At 35.4% G+C, this 18,623-nt stretch overlaps 3 protein-coding genes across 4 annotated transcripts; all 3 read right to left on the bottom strand.

Annotated features, from left to right (window-relative positions):
- Positions 1-289: 289 nt before the first annotated feature.
- On the bottom strand, positions 290-959 carry LOC108267183 (uncharacterized). 2 transcript variants are annotated; one of them, XM_017471174.3, is made up of 2 exons: positions 736-959; positions 290-644 (listed from the first exon to the last, which is right to left on the bottom strand). In XM_017471174.3, exons 1-2 carry the CDS (start codon positions 878-880, stop codon positions 460-462), a joined length of 330 nt encoding a protein of 109 aa, XP_017326663.1. In that variant the 5' UTR covers positions 881-959; the 3' UTR covers positions 290-459. The 2 variants fall into 2 exon arrangements, with proteins under 2 accessions (XP_017326663.1, XP_017326662.1); XM_017471173.3 differs by having other exon boundaries at positions 290-647; positions 736-950.
- An 8,852-nt stretch (positions 960-9,811) lies between these two features.
- On the bottom strand, positions 9,812-15,021 carry LOC108267491 (E3 ubiquitin-protein ligase RNF19B). The gene is made up of 4 exons (XM_017471588.3): positions 14,872-15,021; positions 13,464-13,564; positions 11,062-11,235; positions 9,812-10,585 (listed from the first exon to the last, which is right to left on the bottom strand). Exons 1-4 carry the CDS (start codon positions 14,939-14,941, stop codon positions 10,136-10,138), a joined length of 795 nt encoding a protein of 264 aa, XP_017327077.1. The 5' UTR covers positions 14,942-15,021; the 3' UTR covers positions 9,812-10,135.
- Positions 15,022-15,634: 613 nt separating this feature from the next.
- LOC108267492 (Ubl_ubiquitin_like domain-containing protein) lies at positions 15,635-16,446 on the bottom strand. The gene is made up of 2 exons (XM_017471589.3): positions 16,246-16,446; positions 15,635-16,130 (listed from the first exon to the last, which is right to left on the bottom strand). Exons 1-2 carry the CDS (start codon positions 16,397-16,399, stop codon positions 15,937-15,939), a joined length of 348 nt encoding a protein of 115 aa, XP_017327078.1. The 5' UTR covers positions 16,400-16,446; the 3' UTR covers positions 15,635-15,936.
- Positions 16,447-18,623: the final 2,177 nt, after the last annotated feature.

Raw genomic sequence — 18,623 nt, 5'->3', positions numbered from 1 at the left:
CATACCCAAGTACTCCCCTCTGTTCAACAACCCCGCACTCCACGTACTTTCCTGCCCAGCTGAGGTCGTCACTCTGCCTTCAGGTTCACTGACAGATAGATAAAAGGCAGGCCGAGTTTGTTAATTTATGCACATTCTACTTGAAAAGCAATAAAATACACCGAGTACACAAATGATGCACTGTCTTGTGTTTTTTTTCTTGAAAACAATTTGCGCCCCCCTTCCGATCTCTCCCCCCTGCCTGAGAACCACTTGCCTATATAATAAATAATAATAATAACAAGAGGAAGAAAAAGAATATTCTTCTTTTTATGTTATATCCGTTGTGTATATATAAAATAGAAATTAGAAATCTGAACCTAATAAAGTTAAGAACATGATAACCTGAATACACAGATAGGAAAATAGGGAAATATTAGGTTAATTCTCCACACTAAAAATAAGACAGGAAAGACATGATTAAAAGTCCGGGGATAGGGTTAAGTCGCGGCTGTGTCGCCTGTCTTTACTCTCTTCATCCGGTTGAAGTTGCCCTCCACGCAATCTGAGACACAGATGGAAGGTGTCCTCGTTCTTGATCTTGCGCATGGCAAAAGTGTCGGTGTCCTCAAGCTGGGAACCATGGCATATTATTCTGATCTGATCTTCTGGTAAAAAGAGAGATTTTTTTTGTCAAAATTTCAAGTCCAAGTCAAAAATTTATTATCATCAGTACTATAAACTAAATAAGCCTACCAGGAGTATACGAAAATGCTTCCAGAATCTTTTCTTTGAAAGCCAAAATAGTTGTTTTGTTGAACTCATCCTCGGAGTTGGAAACGAAGATAGTTTTCACTTCCCCTTTATGAGTTTTTACAACAATATAGTAGTTGTTCTCCATGTTGAGCGAAGTTCATGCAGCATGGTTTCAGTTTCGGTTTTTCGGAAACTCGTTAGAAACTCTCGTTAGAAACTCTCGTTAGAAACTCGCGGCATGGTTGCCTCAAGTTGTGTCCCAAATGACATACTATGCACTATACACTCTGCCATCTAGTGTATGAGGCTAATATTGTCTCAAATTCTTTGCATCTTAATAAAAAAAAATGTAGAGATTGATAAAATACTGTTTGACTTCATATGGAAAAAAAATACATAAAGAAAACAGTTGTCATGAATTAATATGAACATTAATTCAAATCTAAATGTTTTAGATTTGGAAACATTAAATAATAATATACATTTTCTTCTCAGTTGTAATTATAATATTGATAAACTACCAGTGAAAATATCTGAATTTCATCGCCAGGCATTTTTTTTTTTATCATGGTCCTTGATTCTCAAACATAACTTTTCACCTCATAAGTATTACATATGGAACAATAAAGCCATATTCTATAAATGCAAATTGTTATTTCTGAAACATTGCGTTGATAATGGCATCATATTGGTGGATCAGCTGTTTAATCAGCTGTTTTAATTTTTAATGAGTTTTTGGCACATTATAAGATTCCTGTAACACCAGGGGACTATGCAAAGACTTTGGTGCAAAATAAAATAATAAACATAATAATAATAATAAAATAATTTATACTATAATAATAATAATAATATTACATTTACCTATGATGTTATTATTTAATCAGACTTATGTATGTGTGTGGGAATGCACCCGAAGGTATTGATATATGTGAAGGACTATCGATATGAATAATTAGCTAATGACTATGACCATGATATTTAGATACAGTTATGGTTAAAATGTGCATGGGACCGCACCAGATTCGGGTTTAAAGTATACATGTACATTGAAACTGCACTATAGACACAGTTTATGTGTATTTTGACCTACACCTGTCAAGATAAGGTTGATTGAAGATGACACTGAAATGACACTGAAGATGACACTTTTAGCACCGATCACGATAAGACTTTGATGGAATATGCAAACTATAACTCTCTCTCCCATCCAATAGGTTTCTTTAAAAAGCTGCTAAACTTTAAAAGAGTTTTTTAACTGATGCACTTTCACACAAAAAATCATATGCATGCTAATTATAATTAAATATAATAAATTATAAAGTATAAATAAATTCAAGCCTAACAAAAGAAAAGCCAGTCAAGTCTTTTTAAGTGCAAACATTTACAGTTACAAAAATAAATTTATTTTCCAAATTCAATTTCAAAAATCTTTGCCATTTGTTACAAGATCTGGTATCCAATGTGATTTCTCTGATATCCGATGCAGATACTGGGTATCAGTTTAGCACCATCTCTCTGCACTTGAATTCTTCTTTGAATGGTGGATTGTGATACCTTCACCCCGTCATGTAAATGTTGTTGGTGAAGTCACTAACTGTTGTTTTTGTGTTTTTCTTCACAGCTCACAGAATGTTTCTGTCAGTAGCTGCTGTTGTATTTCTTGCCCGACCTTTCCATGTCTTATTGTTTGTGCAACAGTGGTTTCTTTCTTTTTTAGGACATTCCAAATTGTTATATTGGCTATGCACAGTGCTTGTGCAATGACTCTGATAAATATTCCCTCTTTTCTCTTTTCAACTTGCTTTTCTCATATAAGCAGCTTTCTGGTTATCATGTTGTTTTATCCTTTTTAACAACAAATATAATCAAAGGCAAAACTGTGATTTTCAACAGAACAACGGCTGATAGCAGCATCTGAGTACTGTGAATACAACAAAGTAAGTACTTTATTAAAGGAGCTAATACATAGTAATATCATGCCTTCAATTGACAGTAGTATGAAGCATGTAACTGTAAGGCACTATAGAGGTCAAAGAGGTCAAGGATACATTTTAAAAAGTTACAGAGAGATGAAAACATCCCAGGAGAACTGAAGAGAAAGAGAGATGGGAATATACAGTCATGTAAAAAAAAAAAAAAAAAAAAAAAAACTATCAGATGACATAATATTGACATTTTGTAGTAATTTTCACAATTTAAAAAAAAAAACAAAAAAACTGTCACTTGGAAAAAGTAAGCACATTCCTACAGTTATCACACCTTCAAACTCATATAATTAGAGTCAGGTGTTCAGGATTGGGTGTCAGTGATTAGAACCTGTTTATGGAGTACAGGTGGAACCTGTCTTATTTATGCACCTCTCATACAGTATCTCACAAAAGTGAGTACACCCCTCACATTTTTGTAAATATTTGATTATACCTTTTCATGTGACAACACTGAAGAAATGACACTTTGCAACAATGTAAAGTAGTGAGTGTACAGCTTGTGTAACAGTGTAAATTTGCTTTCCCCTCAAAATAACTCAACACACAGCCATTGATGTCTAAACCGCTGGCAACAAAAGTGAGTACACCCCTAAGTGAAAATGTCCAAATTGGGCCCAATTAACCATTTTCCCTCCCCGGTGTCATGTGACTTGTTAGTGTTACAAGGACTCAGGTGTGAATGGGGAGCAGTTGTGTTAAATTTGGTGTCATCTCTCTCACACTCCCTTGCCAAAATTTAATCAGTTAAATTTTGGATAAACGTTTTCCCTCCACTTGGGAATGTCACACATCACAACAAATATTGAAGCATGAATGGAAACCTTTAGTATGGGAAGCCAAAAAACTCAAAAGCTAGTCCAAACTGATCTAATCATATGAACCGCGCAGCACGGACCAAATACCTGCATGACCCACTGGGTAGCCCGGCACAAACCACGCAACTGCGCAATGCAGACCAATTGATATGCGTGACCCACTGGATGGCGCGGGTGTGTTTCAACCCACTCATGGGTGGATTTAGTGATTTGGGGGCCCTAGGCAAAATATAGGAATGGGGCCCTCATTTCCGTGTTTTAACATTGATATTTAATTTTCAGCATAGGTTGTTTTGCATTAATAGCAATAATCAGGGGTGGACAGGGAACAAAAAGTGGCCCTGGACTTTCTGGGCCAGAGCAGACCACCACACCCGGCCCACAACATGCCCCATCATAAAACACAGACTCATTGATGGTTAGACCAATTTTTACTAGCATAAAAATATAACACAATACATAAACCAAAATGCTATTTAAACATATTTATTTGAAGTAGCACTAAACACACATGAAGTCATGTTTGTAAAATAGGCAAACAGAAGAACAGTGTGAGAAAGATTATAAAACAATCAAGACAGCATTTTGGCTAGTCAAGGGCATCATCTGGGTGTAATTTAGGAGAGCTGCACCACTCAGCTGTACAACTCCTGAATCAGGACTGAAACTTTATATTTTAGCACTAACATGAATCCACATCTCATCATTTACCCCCCCCCCCCAAAAAAAAAGACCACTACAACTACGACTACTACTTTTACTACTACTACTATAATAATAATACTAATAATAATATATTTTTAAATTATTAATTAATTTTATTATTAATTCTATTTCCCAATATTATTAAATTAATCTTGAAATTAGGCCTATATTAATAAATAAGTCTATTTCACTATTACCATTAACCAAGAGCAAACAATAAGTCACTGTATGGTACAGTAGGACAGCAGTTTATTAAAATATATATATTTTTTCTAAATTGTGGTAATATTTAAACATGCTTATTTGAAGTAGTTATTTGAAGATGAATCCACATCTTGAATGGCCCACTATCATCATGTGACATTAAACTTACATAACCCCAGCCTAAACAGTCTGGAAGGAGTCCAGCAAAAACGGTGCACAATCTTAAACTGTATTAGGCATATTCTTGCATCCCTATATGCTGTTTTGACATTCTTTAAAACTCTGTGCCATTCCTCGTCATTGAATGTTAGGTTCAGACCTCTTTCCCATATTTTCTTAAGAGCTAATAAAGCTCCATCATCGAGACTCTGAATCGACCAGGAGTAGTACACTGATATTTCATTACCTTCCCATTTGCCGAAATTACCATACAGTGAGTCTGCTGGCTCAGGAAGATGTGTACTTAAACCAAAAGTAGTACAGAGTAAATGCCTTAACTGTAAATACCGTAAAACTGTAAAACTGAGCTCTAGATACACCATACTGCTGCCGCAAGCGTTCAATTGACTTCAGACTAGAGCTGCAACAAATAATCGATAATCATCGATAATAATCGATAATGAAAATCGTTGTCAACGAATCTAATTATCGATTAGTTGGTCTGCGAGCGGCACGGGGGAGATTTACTCATTACGTTACTTCTCTTCCGAAATCACGCTCCGGAGAGTAAATACTAAAGTTGTGTCCCAAATGACGTACATATACTTTCACTATGCACTACCGTCTAGTGCAGTGTTTCTCATCCGGGGATCCGCGGACCCCTCGTGGTAAGTGGTGTAATTGCAGGGGGTCCGTATGAAAATTGTAAAAATGTTTAAATAATATTATGTATAAATTTTTTGTTAAATATATATATATATAAAAATATTCAAATGAGATGTTTTAAAATGAATCAATTTGGTTATTCGCAAATATCACATTAGCTGAGCTGATGATCGTTCATGGATGGATTTATTTTTTTATTTATTTACAAATGAAATGATAATTTGCAAAAACCTACGAGTGGTAGACAAGTTCAAGTGTCGCATTGATGGATAAAATAAACAAAGGATAATTCAGAGAGTCACATTAAATGTCACACCAAGAATAAAATGTAAAAAATAAAATCTTGAAATGTTTTGATTCAATTTTAATGTTCATATTATTCATGTTAAATATTAACAAAATAAAGTAACATATATAGAAATGATTGTTTAATATATACCCTATAATTGTTGTGGAGTGAGGGGGTCCTTGTGGATTGTTCAAAATATGCTAGGGGTCCAGAGCTCACAAAAGGTTGAGAACCACTGGTCCAATGTATGTATTTTAGAAAGGTAATCTCATCTCAAATGGAACACATTAGTTTTTTACTAACCTGGAAGTTCGCCCCATCATCCGATTAATCGATTAATCGAAAAAATAATCGACCAACTAATTGATTATGAAAATAATCGTTAGTTGCAGACCTACTTCAGACTACCATTTTCATAAAGGTCGCTTAATATAGCAACACCCTTCTTTATCCATTCCTTCCATAGAAAGGGAGATTTATCAATACAGAATTTAAGATTCAACCATATACTTGAACAGGCATTTACGTAAGGGTCAAAGCTATGCAGACGGGAAATCTTTAACCATACTACGTGCAAGTGTGAAATAATAGGATGTTTTTTCACCTCTCCATCCAGTTTAATGGACAGACTCTGCAATAATGAGATCGCAGGCAAGACATATTGTTCAACTGTATACCGAGGGGAAGCTCACTCAGGAGGAAGTGACCAATGAGCCAGGTGTCTACGATTGAAAGCATAATACTAAAACAAAACATTAGGCAGGCCTAGACCACCTTTCTCAAGAGGTCTCTAACTTATTAGAATGCATCCAAAGTCGCTTACCAAGTCATTACATCCCCACGCCGTCCAACGTTCCCTCCAGAATTTCACGTATCAACATACAGTTCGTCTTCGTTATGGTACCGTATACAGTTTTGGATGTTTCATTTTTAATTTTTCGAAAGCTTCAAGTGCAGTTAATTATTTGTCATGCTATATGTGCAAATTGACGACTGCTTGAAGCCGTGGGCTGCGTCCGAATCCACATACTTACCTACTATATAGTAGCCAAAATATGTCTTTTTCATCTGCTATATAACAGGTAAGTACGCGGTTTCGGATGCTGCCTCATTCTCTTATTTGCCGTAAAATGGTTTAGCACTGCTGTGTGTGTATGTGTCCTGTCGCACAATGTGGTGAAAACTCCCACAGGACATTAATAGTGTGATTAAGGTGTGTAGATGTCTGTAATACACGTTGATAATGTGACTAAATAGGAATATTCCACATGTCTTAATTCGATTCGTGTTTACTTCAAGTATGACTTTAACCGACTTAAGGTAATCAATAATACATGGAAGTTTTTCAGAGTACTGTCTTAATAGAGTTAGTATTGGAATATTGTTGTCCATGTAAACGTACTGATAAACTTCGTCTTTTTTTCATATCAAATAAGCTAGTGTAAAATATTATAACAATAATATTTAAATAATTAAAATATATCATAAAATATAGGCTAATAGTAGAGTTAAAATCAACTTTAAGTTAAACGTTATATCTAGTAGGCCAAATACCTAAAACAACAAAATGACAAATAATACTGCAGCGTTTATATTTTTGCTTGTTTGTTTGTTTAGCACTGATATAGGCCTAATTAAACACTTTTAATCATTCAGACTGGAAAACAATAAAGGCTTGAAAAATCAGGGTGCAACCTGTTACCTGAACCCACTGCAGTGTGACTTCCAAAAAGATGTATAAACTATAGAAAGTATTATTTTTAAGTATTGTAATAACTGTACTTCAGTTATTGCTGTTTTCCTGATTTTCTTTTTAATTTTTAATATAAAATTTAGACTGACAAAGCATTTCGATGATTTTGTATGGACACATTTTTAATGCTTTCAGGCATATGTTTTTGCTTACAAACATGAGAAACAATCACCTCTTTGTCTGCTATTTGCATGCTTGTTTTAGACCAGATCTACAAATATCCCTACCAGGAAAGTGCTGTTTCTGTTCAAGAACTGCAGAACATTTTTGAAAAACCAAAATATGTTGATTTTAGTGATAACTGCAGGGATCTAGAAGTTTGTGTATCAGGAATGATGAATTATTTAGTTAGTACAATGAAAGGGAAAACGGGAAGTTTGCACACCAGGAGTGGTGAATTATTTTTGGCATACTTGTTTTTGTGTGTTGTTCATGTTGTCATTTTTAGAAGCCTTTATTTGTCACATATACACTCACTGGACATTTTATTAGTATTACTATACTAACACTGGAGAGGACTTCCCTTTGTTCTCAAAACAGCCTCAATTCTTTGTGGCATGGATTCAACAAGATTTTGGAAACATTACTTTCAGATTCTGGTCCATGTTGACATGATCACATCACACAATTCCTGCAGAATTTTTAGGTGCACTTTCATACTGTGAATCTCCCGTTCATGCCAAACGTGCCAAACATACCAAACGTGTTCTGCTAGATTCAGATCTAGTGGCTGGGAAGGCCACTTAAAAACACAGAAATCTTTGTCATGTTCATGAAACCAGTTTGAGATGATTTTTGCTTTGTGACATGGTGCATTAACATGCTGGAATTAAATTCTTGAAGATGGGTAAATTATGACCATAAAGGGATGAACATGGTTAGCAACAATACTCAAATAGGCTATGGCATTGATTGATTGGTATTAACGGGCCCAAAATGTGTAAGAAAACATAAGAACAGAACTATTGTAATTTTTTGCTTCACAACTCCATACATTTTAAATTTCACTGAAATAATTGTGGATGGGGATACTGAGTCAACACAGAATATAAGATATATCTTTGAGAAATATATCTTGTCATATTCATCTATGTATAAACAAACCAAATCAAGGGAGAAAATACACCAGGTTCCTAAACAAACTCTATAAAAGGCCAGCTGGCACCCTGAGATTTAGGATTTCCCCTCATTTTAATAATTTCTGAAGTTTCTAGTTACTTGCTACTTAAGTAGTCTTCTCCTTCTCACTGGATACATTATTACTCTTACTCAAGTAATTATTATAATTATTACTTTTGCTGTTACGTCAGTGACTTCTTATAAGTAGTTTTACTTGTACTTGTGTAAACTTTTTGGCTACTCTAACCACCTCTGTTCAAGAATACCTATAACTACCTGTAACTCTCCTAAAAATTAGATGGTCTGCCAGAAAAGGTGCCATTTCTAAATTGTTTACCACATCTAGGTGTAAATATCAGGAAATTAAAGCTGAAATTCTGATAATCTTCTATTTGCAAACCCAAATGTCTTCAGTGTATAGCAAGAAAAACAGAATTGGCCATGATGTTACAATATTTTCAGAGGTACTGTATACTGCAAAGATTGGGAAATGGAATGGGTTATGGAGTGGATAATGCCTGCACATCAGAAATACATTTTTAACTCAAAGGCAGAGAAATTCAAAGTTTTGGACTGCTGCTGGGGCTGCTTCTCTTTAACTGCGACTGGGGTTCTATTCAAGAGGAAATGATGGATCACTCCAAATAGGAATCTATTTTAGCACAAATCCTGCAGGCCTCTGTTAGACTGCTGAAGATGAAGAAAATTTTCACCTTCCAGCAGAGTAACAACCTAAAGCACAAATCCACTTCAGGAAAGGAATGACTTTTGAAGACAAAAATCAAAGTTTTTAAATGGCCCAATCAGAGCTCAGCACTAAATATTGAAAACCTGTGGAATGGCTTGAAGAGGGCTGTGCACAGGAGATCCTCTCGCAATCTGAAAGATCTGTATTATTTTTGCTAAATTGTCAAATCAAGATGAGCTAAGTGGGTAGACCCTTACCCAAAAGAGCACTGTATTAAAAGCAAAAAGTGCTTTAAGAAACTATTAGTTAAAGAGTGTACACACTTATACAACCAGGTTATTGTACTTTTTTTCATTTTCTTTTTCCCCCAAAACATTTCTATTTGTTTTTCACTTGAATTTTGTTGGTTGCGATATCACATTAAATGTGGAATATGATCTGACATGATTTATCTTGATTTTTTACACATCACAAAAACCTGCAAGTTTAACAGGGGTGTGTATACCTTTAATATCCACTGAATCGTACTAATAAACCGATTCATTTATCCTCAATTAATCAGAAACATTTAACTCAAAAACCCTTTCTAATAAATGTAACTGTTTAATGATAGGGTCTTGAGATGTCTTACTAGAACTAATTTGAAATAAAAGTTAAAATGACCACAAGAAAACTACACAAAGAGACGGTTTTCACTATTTGTATCTATTGTATTTAAGCATCAAAGCTACAATTTTCCATTTATTACATGCTTTATATGATCAAATATTATTTCTACCAACATTGAACGAAAAAAACATATGCTGTTATGAATCTAATAAACAATAAAGACAAACACAATATGCTTTTCAATATAACTTGAGGATAATTGCCAAGACAGCTGTGCTTTAGTTTTAATCATATGCTGTATTATTCCACTGAAACACTTATACTAAGTTATGGCCATGAAAACTTTTAATGAGGCTGAAAGCTGTGCCTTTGGTGTTTATAATATGGCAAGATTTCAGGTACCTACTTTATCCAGGTTGGAATGGATGTTTGCCGAGGCGCTACACCATTTGAGCAAACTACAAAGTATGAGCTTGTTTTTAGGCAATCAACCGTGAGCTTTAAGCAAGAAAAGCAGAATTCAACATGGCAGATATTGCATATGATATTCTTACACCCTGATGTGTCATGCTCAACCAGGTTTCCACATGTAGGACAAGCTCGCAATGAGGGGCATTTTAGGTTTTGAACCTGAGGAAGGATTATATCTTCACATTTAACCAGTTTCTCAAGTTTGTCGTTAATGCAGCCGCTGTTGTCACATTTGTCGGAGCGAGGTGCTGGTCCTTTCCAGGTATTCAGACACTGCCAGCAGAACTCAAACCTCTTACCACTATCTGCTGAACAGATGGTGCAGAGTACACACAGGTTGGTCAAATCCTGCCTCTCAACATATGAACTGCAACTGGGGCACTTAAACAAGAAAAGAAAGATCATTATAATTATTTAATAATGAGATATAAATAGCTCAAAATACCACTAGATCCCTCTTAAATGAACTAGTATGTTGCATTTATAAATCTTAATCCATCCTAATCAATTCAATTTATTAATTCTGATCATCTACCAAGCACGGTGTAAAAAATTAAACATAAATGTGAAACTTAAGTGAAGTATCTGCTCTAAAAATGAATTTATGAAATAGTTTGAGGAAAAGACCATGCCCCAAACTCCACCTTTCCTCCAAACTAACTTTCTATATATTCTCAAAGAAACTCTCACTCCCATCTCTCGCTTCAGTTCTCCTTGGAAGTTTTCATCTCTTCATAACTTTTTTTTTTAAATTTACCCTTGACCTCTGTGACCTCTTTAGTGCCTTACATACTTCATACGAATATCAACTGAAGGCATGATATTATTATGTATTAGCTCCTTTTACAAGTACTTACTTGGTTGTATTCACAGTACTTAGCTGCTGCCAGTTCAGCCATTGTCTCCTCAAAGTGGCTCTGCTCTTCTTCAGTCAGTAAAGCAATTCTCCGCACTTCCATGTACTTCCACTCGGCCCCACACTTTTTATTGTTGTCATCTGTTATAGCTGGACACACAAACGTGTACACGGCCTGGATGTATAAAAGCAAGAGAAAAACATATAGCTCTAACATCTAGTGGCAGTGACAGTATATTTTGTTTATTCACTACAAAATTAGGAGCTCAATTCTTTGTTTACCATAATAATAATTCTATAATAATTTTGTAATCATTTACCTAGGAATTCTGGTAGGAACTCTTATAAATAAATTAGAAAATGTTGAAATCAACTTTAATGCTGTACATTTTACTTCATAAAATGTTTTTCTTCTCTTTTCTTTTCCCACTTAGCAATAAAATACTGTTATAAAAATTTTCTAAAAAGCATAACAGGGTTTCTAAACTGTGTATTTCTGTGTAAAACCTTGCATCAATTATTTAGTTGCAGGCAAGTCTTTGAAGGCCACAACATTGTCCATCCATCCATCCATTTTCTGTACTGCTTACCCTACACAGGGTCTTGGCAAACCTGGAGCCTATCCCAAGGAACTTGGGGCATGAGGCGGGACCCCTGGTCAGGGTGCCAAACCCAGACCACAACAATGTAAAAACCAAAACTAATACTCTTTAGTAGGTCTTTAGATTTTTTTAAACTGGGGTATAGTCATGTGAAAAAATAAGTATACCCTATGGAAATGGTTGGCTTTTTAAAACATATTTGGACAACATTTGATCCTCTTTCAAACAGTGCCTATTAACAAAAGTGATACACTACAGTATATCAAAGGACACATAAAATTGACATGATGTAGTATTTTTCATAATTTAAATGAACAACAAACAGTCACATGGAAAAAGTAAGTACACCCTTACATTTATCACATCTTCAAATACACAAAATTAGAAACAGATGTTCAAGATTTGGTGCCAGTTATTAGAACCTGCTTAGGGAGTGCAGGTGGAACCTGTCTTATTTCTACCCCTCTCATATCTAGTGTCTGGTGTTCCCTTTGCTATTGATGTGCGGTGTCATCAGGCCAAGATCCAGAGCTCTGTAAAGCCTTCAGAAAAAAGGTTGTGGATGCCTATGGGTCTGGCAAAGGATTTAAAAAATTTATTTGAAATACATCATTCCACTGTAAAGAAAATCATCTACAAGTGGCGCAGATTTCAAACAACTGCCAATTTGTCCAGGACTGGCCGTCCCAGCAAATTCAGCCCAAGAGCAGACCCTATTAGTCTGAACCCCAAAATTTCATCACAGGATCTGCTAGTAAGTCTTGCAACTGTTGGTGTCAAAGTGCACACTTCTACAATCAGAAAGAGTTTGCACAAATTTTATCTACATTGAAGGCATGCCAGAAAAAAGCCTTTGCAAGCCAACAGTTTGCCAATGAGCATATAGAGATGAATCAAAGATAAAGTTGTTTGACCACAGTAACAGCAGACATATTTTTCAGGATAAAGACAAGACAACTTTTCATGAGAAGCACCTCATACCAACTGTGAAGCACGGTTGTGGAAATGTCATGGTTTGGGGTTGCTTCACTGCCTCAGTGACTGGACAGCTTGCATTCATTGATACAACTATGAATTCTGCATCATATCAAAGAGTGCTTGAAGATAATATTAGGACATCTGTCCAAAAGTTGAAAAGTTAAAAAGTTGAAGTTGAAACAAAAGTGGACCTTTCAACAGGATAATGATCCTATGCACACTTGCAAATCCAGCAAGTAATTGCTCAAAAATAAGAAATATAGGGAGTAATCTAATGGCCTAGACAAACCCCGGATTTGAATCTCATTGAAATATTGTGGGGGGATTTGAAATAGGCAGTACATGCAAGAAAACCATCAAACATCTTGCAACTGAAAGAATATTGCATGGAAGAGTGGTCAAAAATTCCAGCAAGCCGATGTCAGGGACTGGTGGACAATTATGCAAAACGCCTAAAAGAAGTTATTTCTGCTAAAGGGGGCAATACTAGATTCTGAGGCCAAGGGTGAACTTACTTTTTTCACAGATGAATATCACATGTATTGATATTTCCGTTAAATAAATTATTAAAAATGTTAACTTTCCTTGTGGATTTGTTCAAGTATATCAACTTTATTAATAGGCACTGTTTCAAAGATGATCAAATGTTTGCTTGTCCAAATATGTCAAAAAAGTTAACAATTTCCATGGGATGTATTTCTTTTTCACATGACTGTATTTCCTCATTAGAAAGCATGTTTGGGCATTAAGTAGACCATTTGTATCATTATAAATATACCATATATAATGGTTTTCTACAGCAATGACTAATTTAGAAGCCTACCTGATCCAGAAGACTTCGACAGTAGGCTGTGAGGGATTCAGGTGTGACAGCGTGGCCACAAGACATTTCTATCCTCTGGGTGTTGGGATCATCATCAAGGGCTAAGTTGATATATAAGTGCACATAGAAAATATTGCTAATAGATATCATCAGGAACAAATCAATCACACACACACACACACACACACACACACACACACACACACACACACACACATGCAACATTTATTTTCCAGATGTAGTTACTAGCTGGATTTTCCCTTCTGTATGTTCTCAGGGAATTATAATGGATTTTCAGCTATATTAAATAAGGTCTCTGAAGTATGCATGTATATATACGTAGAATTATTTTTAGAAAAATATTACAAGAAGGATAGAAAAGGTTTCTCTTACACTTCAAAGGTTTGTGATCATTGTTACGTGAAAAGAAGGAGGGATTTATTAATTTTTTTTTTTTGATGAGTATTATAACGATGCAGTAGGGAATGTAGCAAGGATATCACTTATCAGCTAAAACCGGAAAAGACAACTGTTCTGTTTTCTAGTATTTGGTACTATTATATCAGCTCTGTACTCTTTATTTAGCCTGATATTTATTAGTATTATTTCCAGAGATGGCACCAATCAGATACCCAGTACTATCAGCATGGGCCCAATACCAGCAAAAATGGTGGATTGGACATCAGAGAAATCATACTGGATATTGGATCATGTAACAAATGACAAAGATTTGAATTGCATTTGGAAAATAAATTTATTTTTGTAACTGGAAATGTTTTAAGGAGACTTGACTGTTTTTTCTTTTGTTAATATTGATTTTTATTATATTTATAATTTATTCTAATTTATATTTAATTATAATTAGCATGCAATTTATTTTTGTGTGAAAGTGCATCAGTTAAAAAAGAATATTTTAAAACTAGTCGTCTTTAAAACAAACAAACAAACAAACAAAAAAAAACAGTATGCTATCGGATGTGTATTGGTATCAGCTGATACTCCAGGTTTCAGCATTGGTATTGTATCAGAAAAAAAACAACTGGTATAGTGATACTTCTAATTATTTCCTTATTAATTAGATCTGTTGGACGGTATGCTTCTCTGTCTCTGTCATGTCGTCAGATTGGCCTCTTTTCTTAATCAATAAATAAAATAGACTTCCTTAATCCAGAATCTAAGTTTATTGTGTACAACCATCTCGCAAATCTAAATTCATCAAGGGGTAACATACAGATTAGATGTGATCTTACGTTTTCTAATTGAATTAACCTCAATTAATAGAAGGAGGTTATAAACTCAAGAAGCGAAAAGAAAACTTAACATACATCCATGTATAACTCAACTTTCCATAACTTCTATCCAAATATAGCTACCGCTTAGAGTAACGATGATAATACTGTAGTCTTACTGATCTCATCCGCTCGGTCAACAAATGTCAGGGTACTGTCCCGAGGATCGTGACGCTTTTCTGGTTCCATCTTTGTCAGATCAGAGTTACTGATGTTCTGGTTCCTGCTTCACAGTTTAACTTTCTTTTTCTTGGAAACTTTCGTTTTCTCAAGACTGGTTGTAAACCAGGGCGGAGCCGCTGGATCACATGCGCACATTGTCAGTGTATGTGTCAGTGTATTTTTAATCTAAACTGTAAGCTACGACATGTCACATTATTTAAAGCAAAGTGAAGTAGGTTGGTCCAGAGAGTCTGAAATGCAACAGGACTAGATGAAGGATTTATAGGAAACCAGGTTTGTGATATGGAAGCGAAAGTAAACTTGTCTGGTTTGACCGAGGCTTTAAAGGAAAGTAAACCCAATTTGTCGCTGTTCATTTTAAATGAAAAACTCGATTGTTTAATCTAAGTTATCCAATAAGCATTTCAGAAACCCAGAACAAATGGCTTGGAATAAGGTAAGGAAATAAAACAGATTAGTCCGTCAGTGTGGACGGCGCATGCGCAAACCCTCGGGTAACGCTTTCAGTGTTAATTTGCAGTCTTCTTTTTAAGGATCCAATAGGTTGTAATTTAGTATTTAAATAATTAATATGCACTAAATGATCACAAAAATGTATAGCTTACAATATGCTGTTAAAGCAGAAATCAGCTATGTCAGTTTCATAAAACTTCAGGACGTGATAGTTAATATAATTTTACAAGAATATGACAATAAAGAAACATTTAGTGAGGCTATTTTATTTATTTGGCTTTTCCATGATAAATTTCTTACTCTTCTCCATGCTAACATAAAAGACAGGAAAGATATAATAGCTATAATATAATATAATACATATGCTGTTAAAGTAAACACAGAATGTAAGAATTTGAGTTACAGCAATTTTATGAGACATTACGAGAACAGGACAAAAGGGAAACGTGTAAGACTACTTTATTTCTTTAACATTATTTTTTTTTTTTACATTGTTTTCTATGCTAACGTAAAAGACAGGAAAGATATGATTAAAAGTCTCTGCATGTTCAGTCCGGGTGTTCAGTGCAGCTGTTCCGGACTCTCCTCTCTTCACCCCGCATTGTGTGTGTGTGTGTGGGGGGGGCTCCTCCCGGCATGCGGACGATCAGGAAGATTGTGGATTTATTCTGGATCTTGCGCATGGAGAAAGTGTCGGAGTCCTGAAGCTGGATATCAGTGAACATCATTCTGAATTCCGAACCTGATAAAAGGAGAGATTTTACTGACCGCACACGGAGTCAAATGCATTGAAAGTCCAGGTCAAAAATCACACAGGCTATGCTGTCATCATCTATATAGAGGAAATAAGCCAATACCTTTAAGCTCCGGGAACTTCACCATGAGCTTTTCTTTGAAAGCCGAAATAGTTGTTTTGTTGAAGTCATCTTCGGAAGTTGCAACGTCGACGGTTTTCTTTTCTCCCCTAAAACCAACAACCTGAATTTGGTAAATCTGCGCCATGTTGCTCATGAAGTGGAAGTCGGATTATTGCAGCTTGGTTTCATTTTCTCCTTATAGAAACTTTGCTGTATCGTCACCTGCGCATGACAGTTCACGGTCTACAAATTGCACAGCTCTTCGTTATTTAAACTGGCTGCACGCTTGACGTAATGAATAATGTTATAGTGCATAAGATAGGCTACGTTTCCTACATAGCAGTATTCTCTTAAAATCTCTCACTGACTAGGTTTAATTAGACAGCAGTAATCAAATTATTGACCTTATTCTGAATAAGACAATATTGTGATTAAGGTGTTTACATGAGTCACGTTTAGAATACTCCTTTCATGTACCCGTTTTACATGTTATAGAACATAATTAGATTAACAGCACACGTCATTACGTCAATGCGCCACGCCGTCCGACATCCCTCCAGAATTTCACGTATTAACATAGAATTCGTCTTTGTTATGATACCATATACAGTTTTGGGTGTTTTTATTTTTAATTTTTACGAACGCTTCAAGTGAAGTTAATTATTTGTCATGCTATACGTGCAAATAGACGACTGCTTGAAACCGTGGGCTGCATCCCAAACTGCATACTTACCTACTCTATAGTAGCCGAAATTCATGCATTTCACATACTATATGCCTATAGTAGGTAAGTACGCGGTTTCGGACGCAGCCATGGTCTCTTGTTTACCAAACGGTTGAGCACTGCCGTATGTGTACGTGTCCTGTCGCAAAATGCTGTGAAAACTCTCACACGATGTTAATTGTTAATAATGTGATTAAGGTGTTTACATGTCTGTTATGCTCTTCGATAATGCGACTAAAACAGGAGTACTCCACATGTCCTAATTCGATTTGTGTTTACTTCGAGTATGACCTTAATTGGATTAAGGTAATTAAGTATTGCTGTTTACATGGTAGCTTCTTAATCAGAGTATTGTCTCAATCGGGTTAATTGCTAATTGTTGTCCATGTAAATGTACCGACTGTCTCTTTGCATGAAGTTCTGCTCCCACAGCTCTAATAGGACCTTATAATCATGGAATTAGGTCCAACACTGAAATGCAGTGCAGATAATGACAATGATCAGGTTTAGGCCATTTTGGTTTACATTCCAAGTGCGTGAAAAAAATCTAAGGCAATTTAAATTGATAGATTAAAATGAGTAGCCCATAAAAACTAAATAGGCTACCATCAGTTCAATAGCTTAACCTGTATTTAGACTGCTAAAAAGACAACTGCACCGCCTGTTTTTCCAGTCTAGTTGATAAGGAAACCTCATGTATTTTTCCAGATAAATACATTATTATTGTTATGAGCTTCATTTCTATTTGAATGTGAACTTAATCATATATAATCTAAACAGGTGATGGGCTTTTATTTTCCTTACTCCTGCACTGTCTGACCTTTGAACTTTTAACATGTTTGACTTTCTTTTCAACTAGAGGGACAGAAGACAGCAAGGTGAAAAGGTAAATTCATGTTCCTGCATTCATGCTAGATGACAAACTCTCCTAGGTTGAAGATATTTCATAAAAAAAAAAAAAACTAAATATGAAAATGAATCAAGAAAAATCCAAATAAAGAATGAAGTTTCAATGAACAGTAAAGCTACATGTTGTCTTCCTCTACCTTGTTCAGTACTTTGATTATCAAATACGATTACACGTAGATTGTAATACAGATTAATAATAATACAGATAATTTAATAATACAGATTAAGTGCGGATCTGGTCCATCGTTATTTGGAACAAAGAGCAAGTTGAATTTTCTCAATATAAATTTCTTAGTGTGTAGTTTGTTGTCAGATTGTCTAGATGTACATCACCCACATGCTGAAAGAGATTTCCTCTCCCATGCTGTAATGATGGCTGGAAACTAGGAATGAAGAGCATACACAGATGCATCTAAAAAAAAAAAATTATAAAGAATATCGTGGAAAAGTACAATTTTCCCTAATTTAATTCAAGATGTGAGACTGACACAAGAGCAGACAGTCTGCAAAAAGAAGTCTCCAAGAATCCCAAAATTTCATCACAGGATCTGCTAGTAAGTCTTGCAACTGTTGATGTTAAAGTACATGCTTCTACAATCAGAAAGAGATTGCTCAAATTTGACCTGCATGGGAAGCGTACAAGGAAAAAGCCGTTGCTGTCTAAAAAGAACATTAGAGCAGGACTACAGTTTGCCAGTGAGCATATAGGCAAAGACCAGGCCTTTTGCAATAATGTGCTCTAGAC

The sequence above is a fragment of the Ictalurus punctatus genome, chromosome 7, assembly GCF_001660625.3.
Source record: "Ictalurus punctatus breed USDA103 chromosome 7, Coco_2.0, whole genome shotgun sequence".
Classification (NCBI taxonomy): domain Eukaryota; kingdom Metazoa; phylum Chordata; class Actinopteri; order Siluriformes; family Ictaluridae; genus Ictalurus; species Ictalurus punctatus.
This window is presented reverse-complemented; position numbering and strand designations above follow the sequence as displayed.

Coding starts and splice junctions, on each gene's coding strand:
- LOC108267183 (XM_017471173.3), bottom strand. CDS start 880: ATGGAGAACAACTACTATATTGTTGTAAAAACTCATAAAGGGGAAGTG. Junction 648..735: donor AGCATTTTCGTATACTCCTG/GTAGGCTTATTT, acceptor TCTTTTTACCAG/AAGATCAGATCAGAATAATA.
- LOC108267491 (XM_017471588.3), bottom strand. CDS start 14,941: ATGGAACCAGAAAAGCGTCACGATCCTCGGGACAGTACCCTGACATTT. Junction 11,236..13,463: donor GTCGAAGTCTTCTGGATCAG/GTAGGCTTCTAA, acceptor TTATACATCCAG/GCCGTGTACACGTTTGTGTG. Junction 10,586..11,061: donor AGTACTGTGAATACAACCAA/GTAAGTACTTGT, acceptor TTCTTGTTTAAG/TGCCCCAGTTGCAGTTCATA.
- LOC108267492 (XM_017471589.3), bottom strand. CDS start 16,399: ATGAGCAACATGGCGCAGATTTACCAAATTCAGGTTGTTGGTTTTAGG. Junction 16,131..16,245: donor GAAGTTCCCGGAGCTTAAAG/GTATTGGCTTAT, acceptor TCCTTTTATCAG/GTTCGGAATTCAGAATGATG.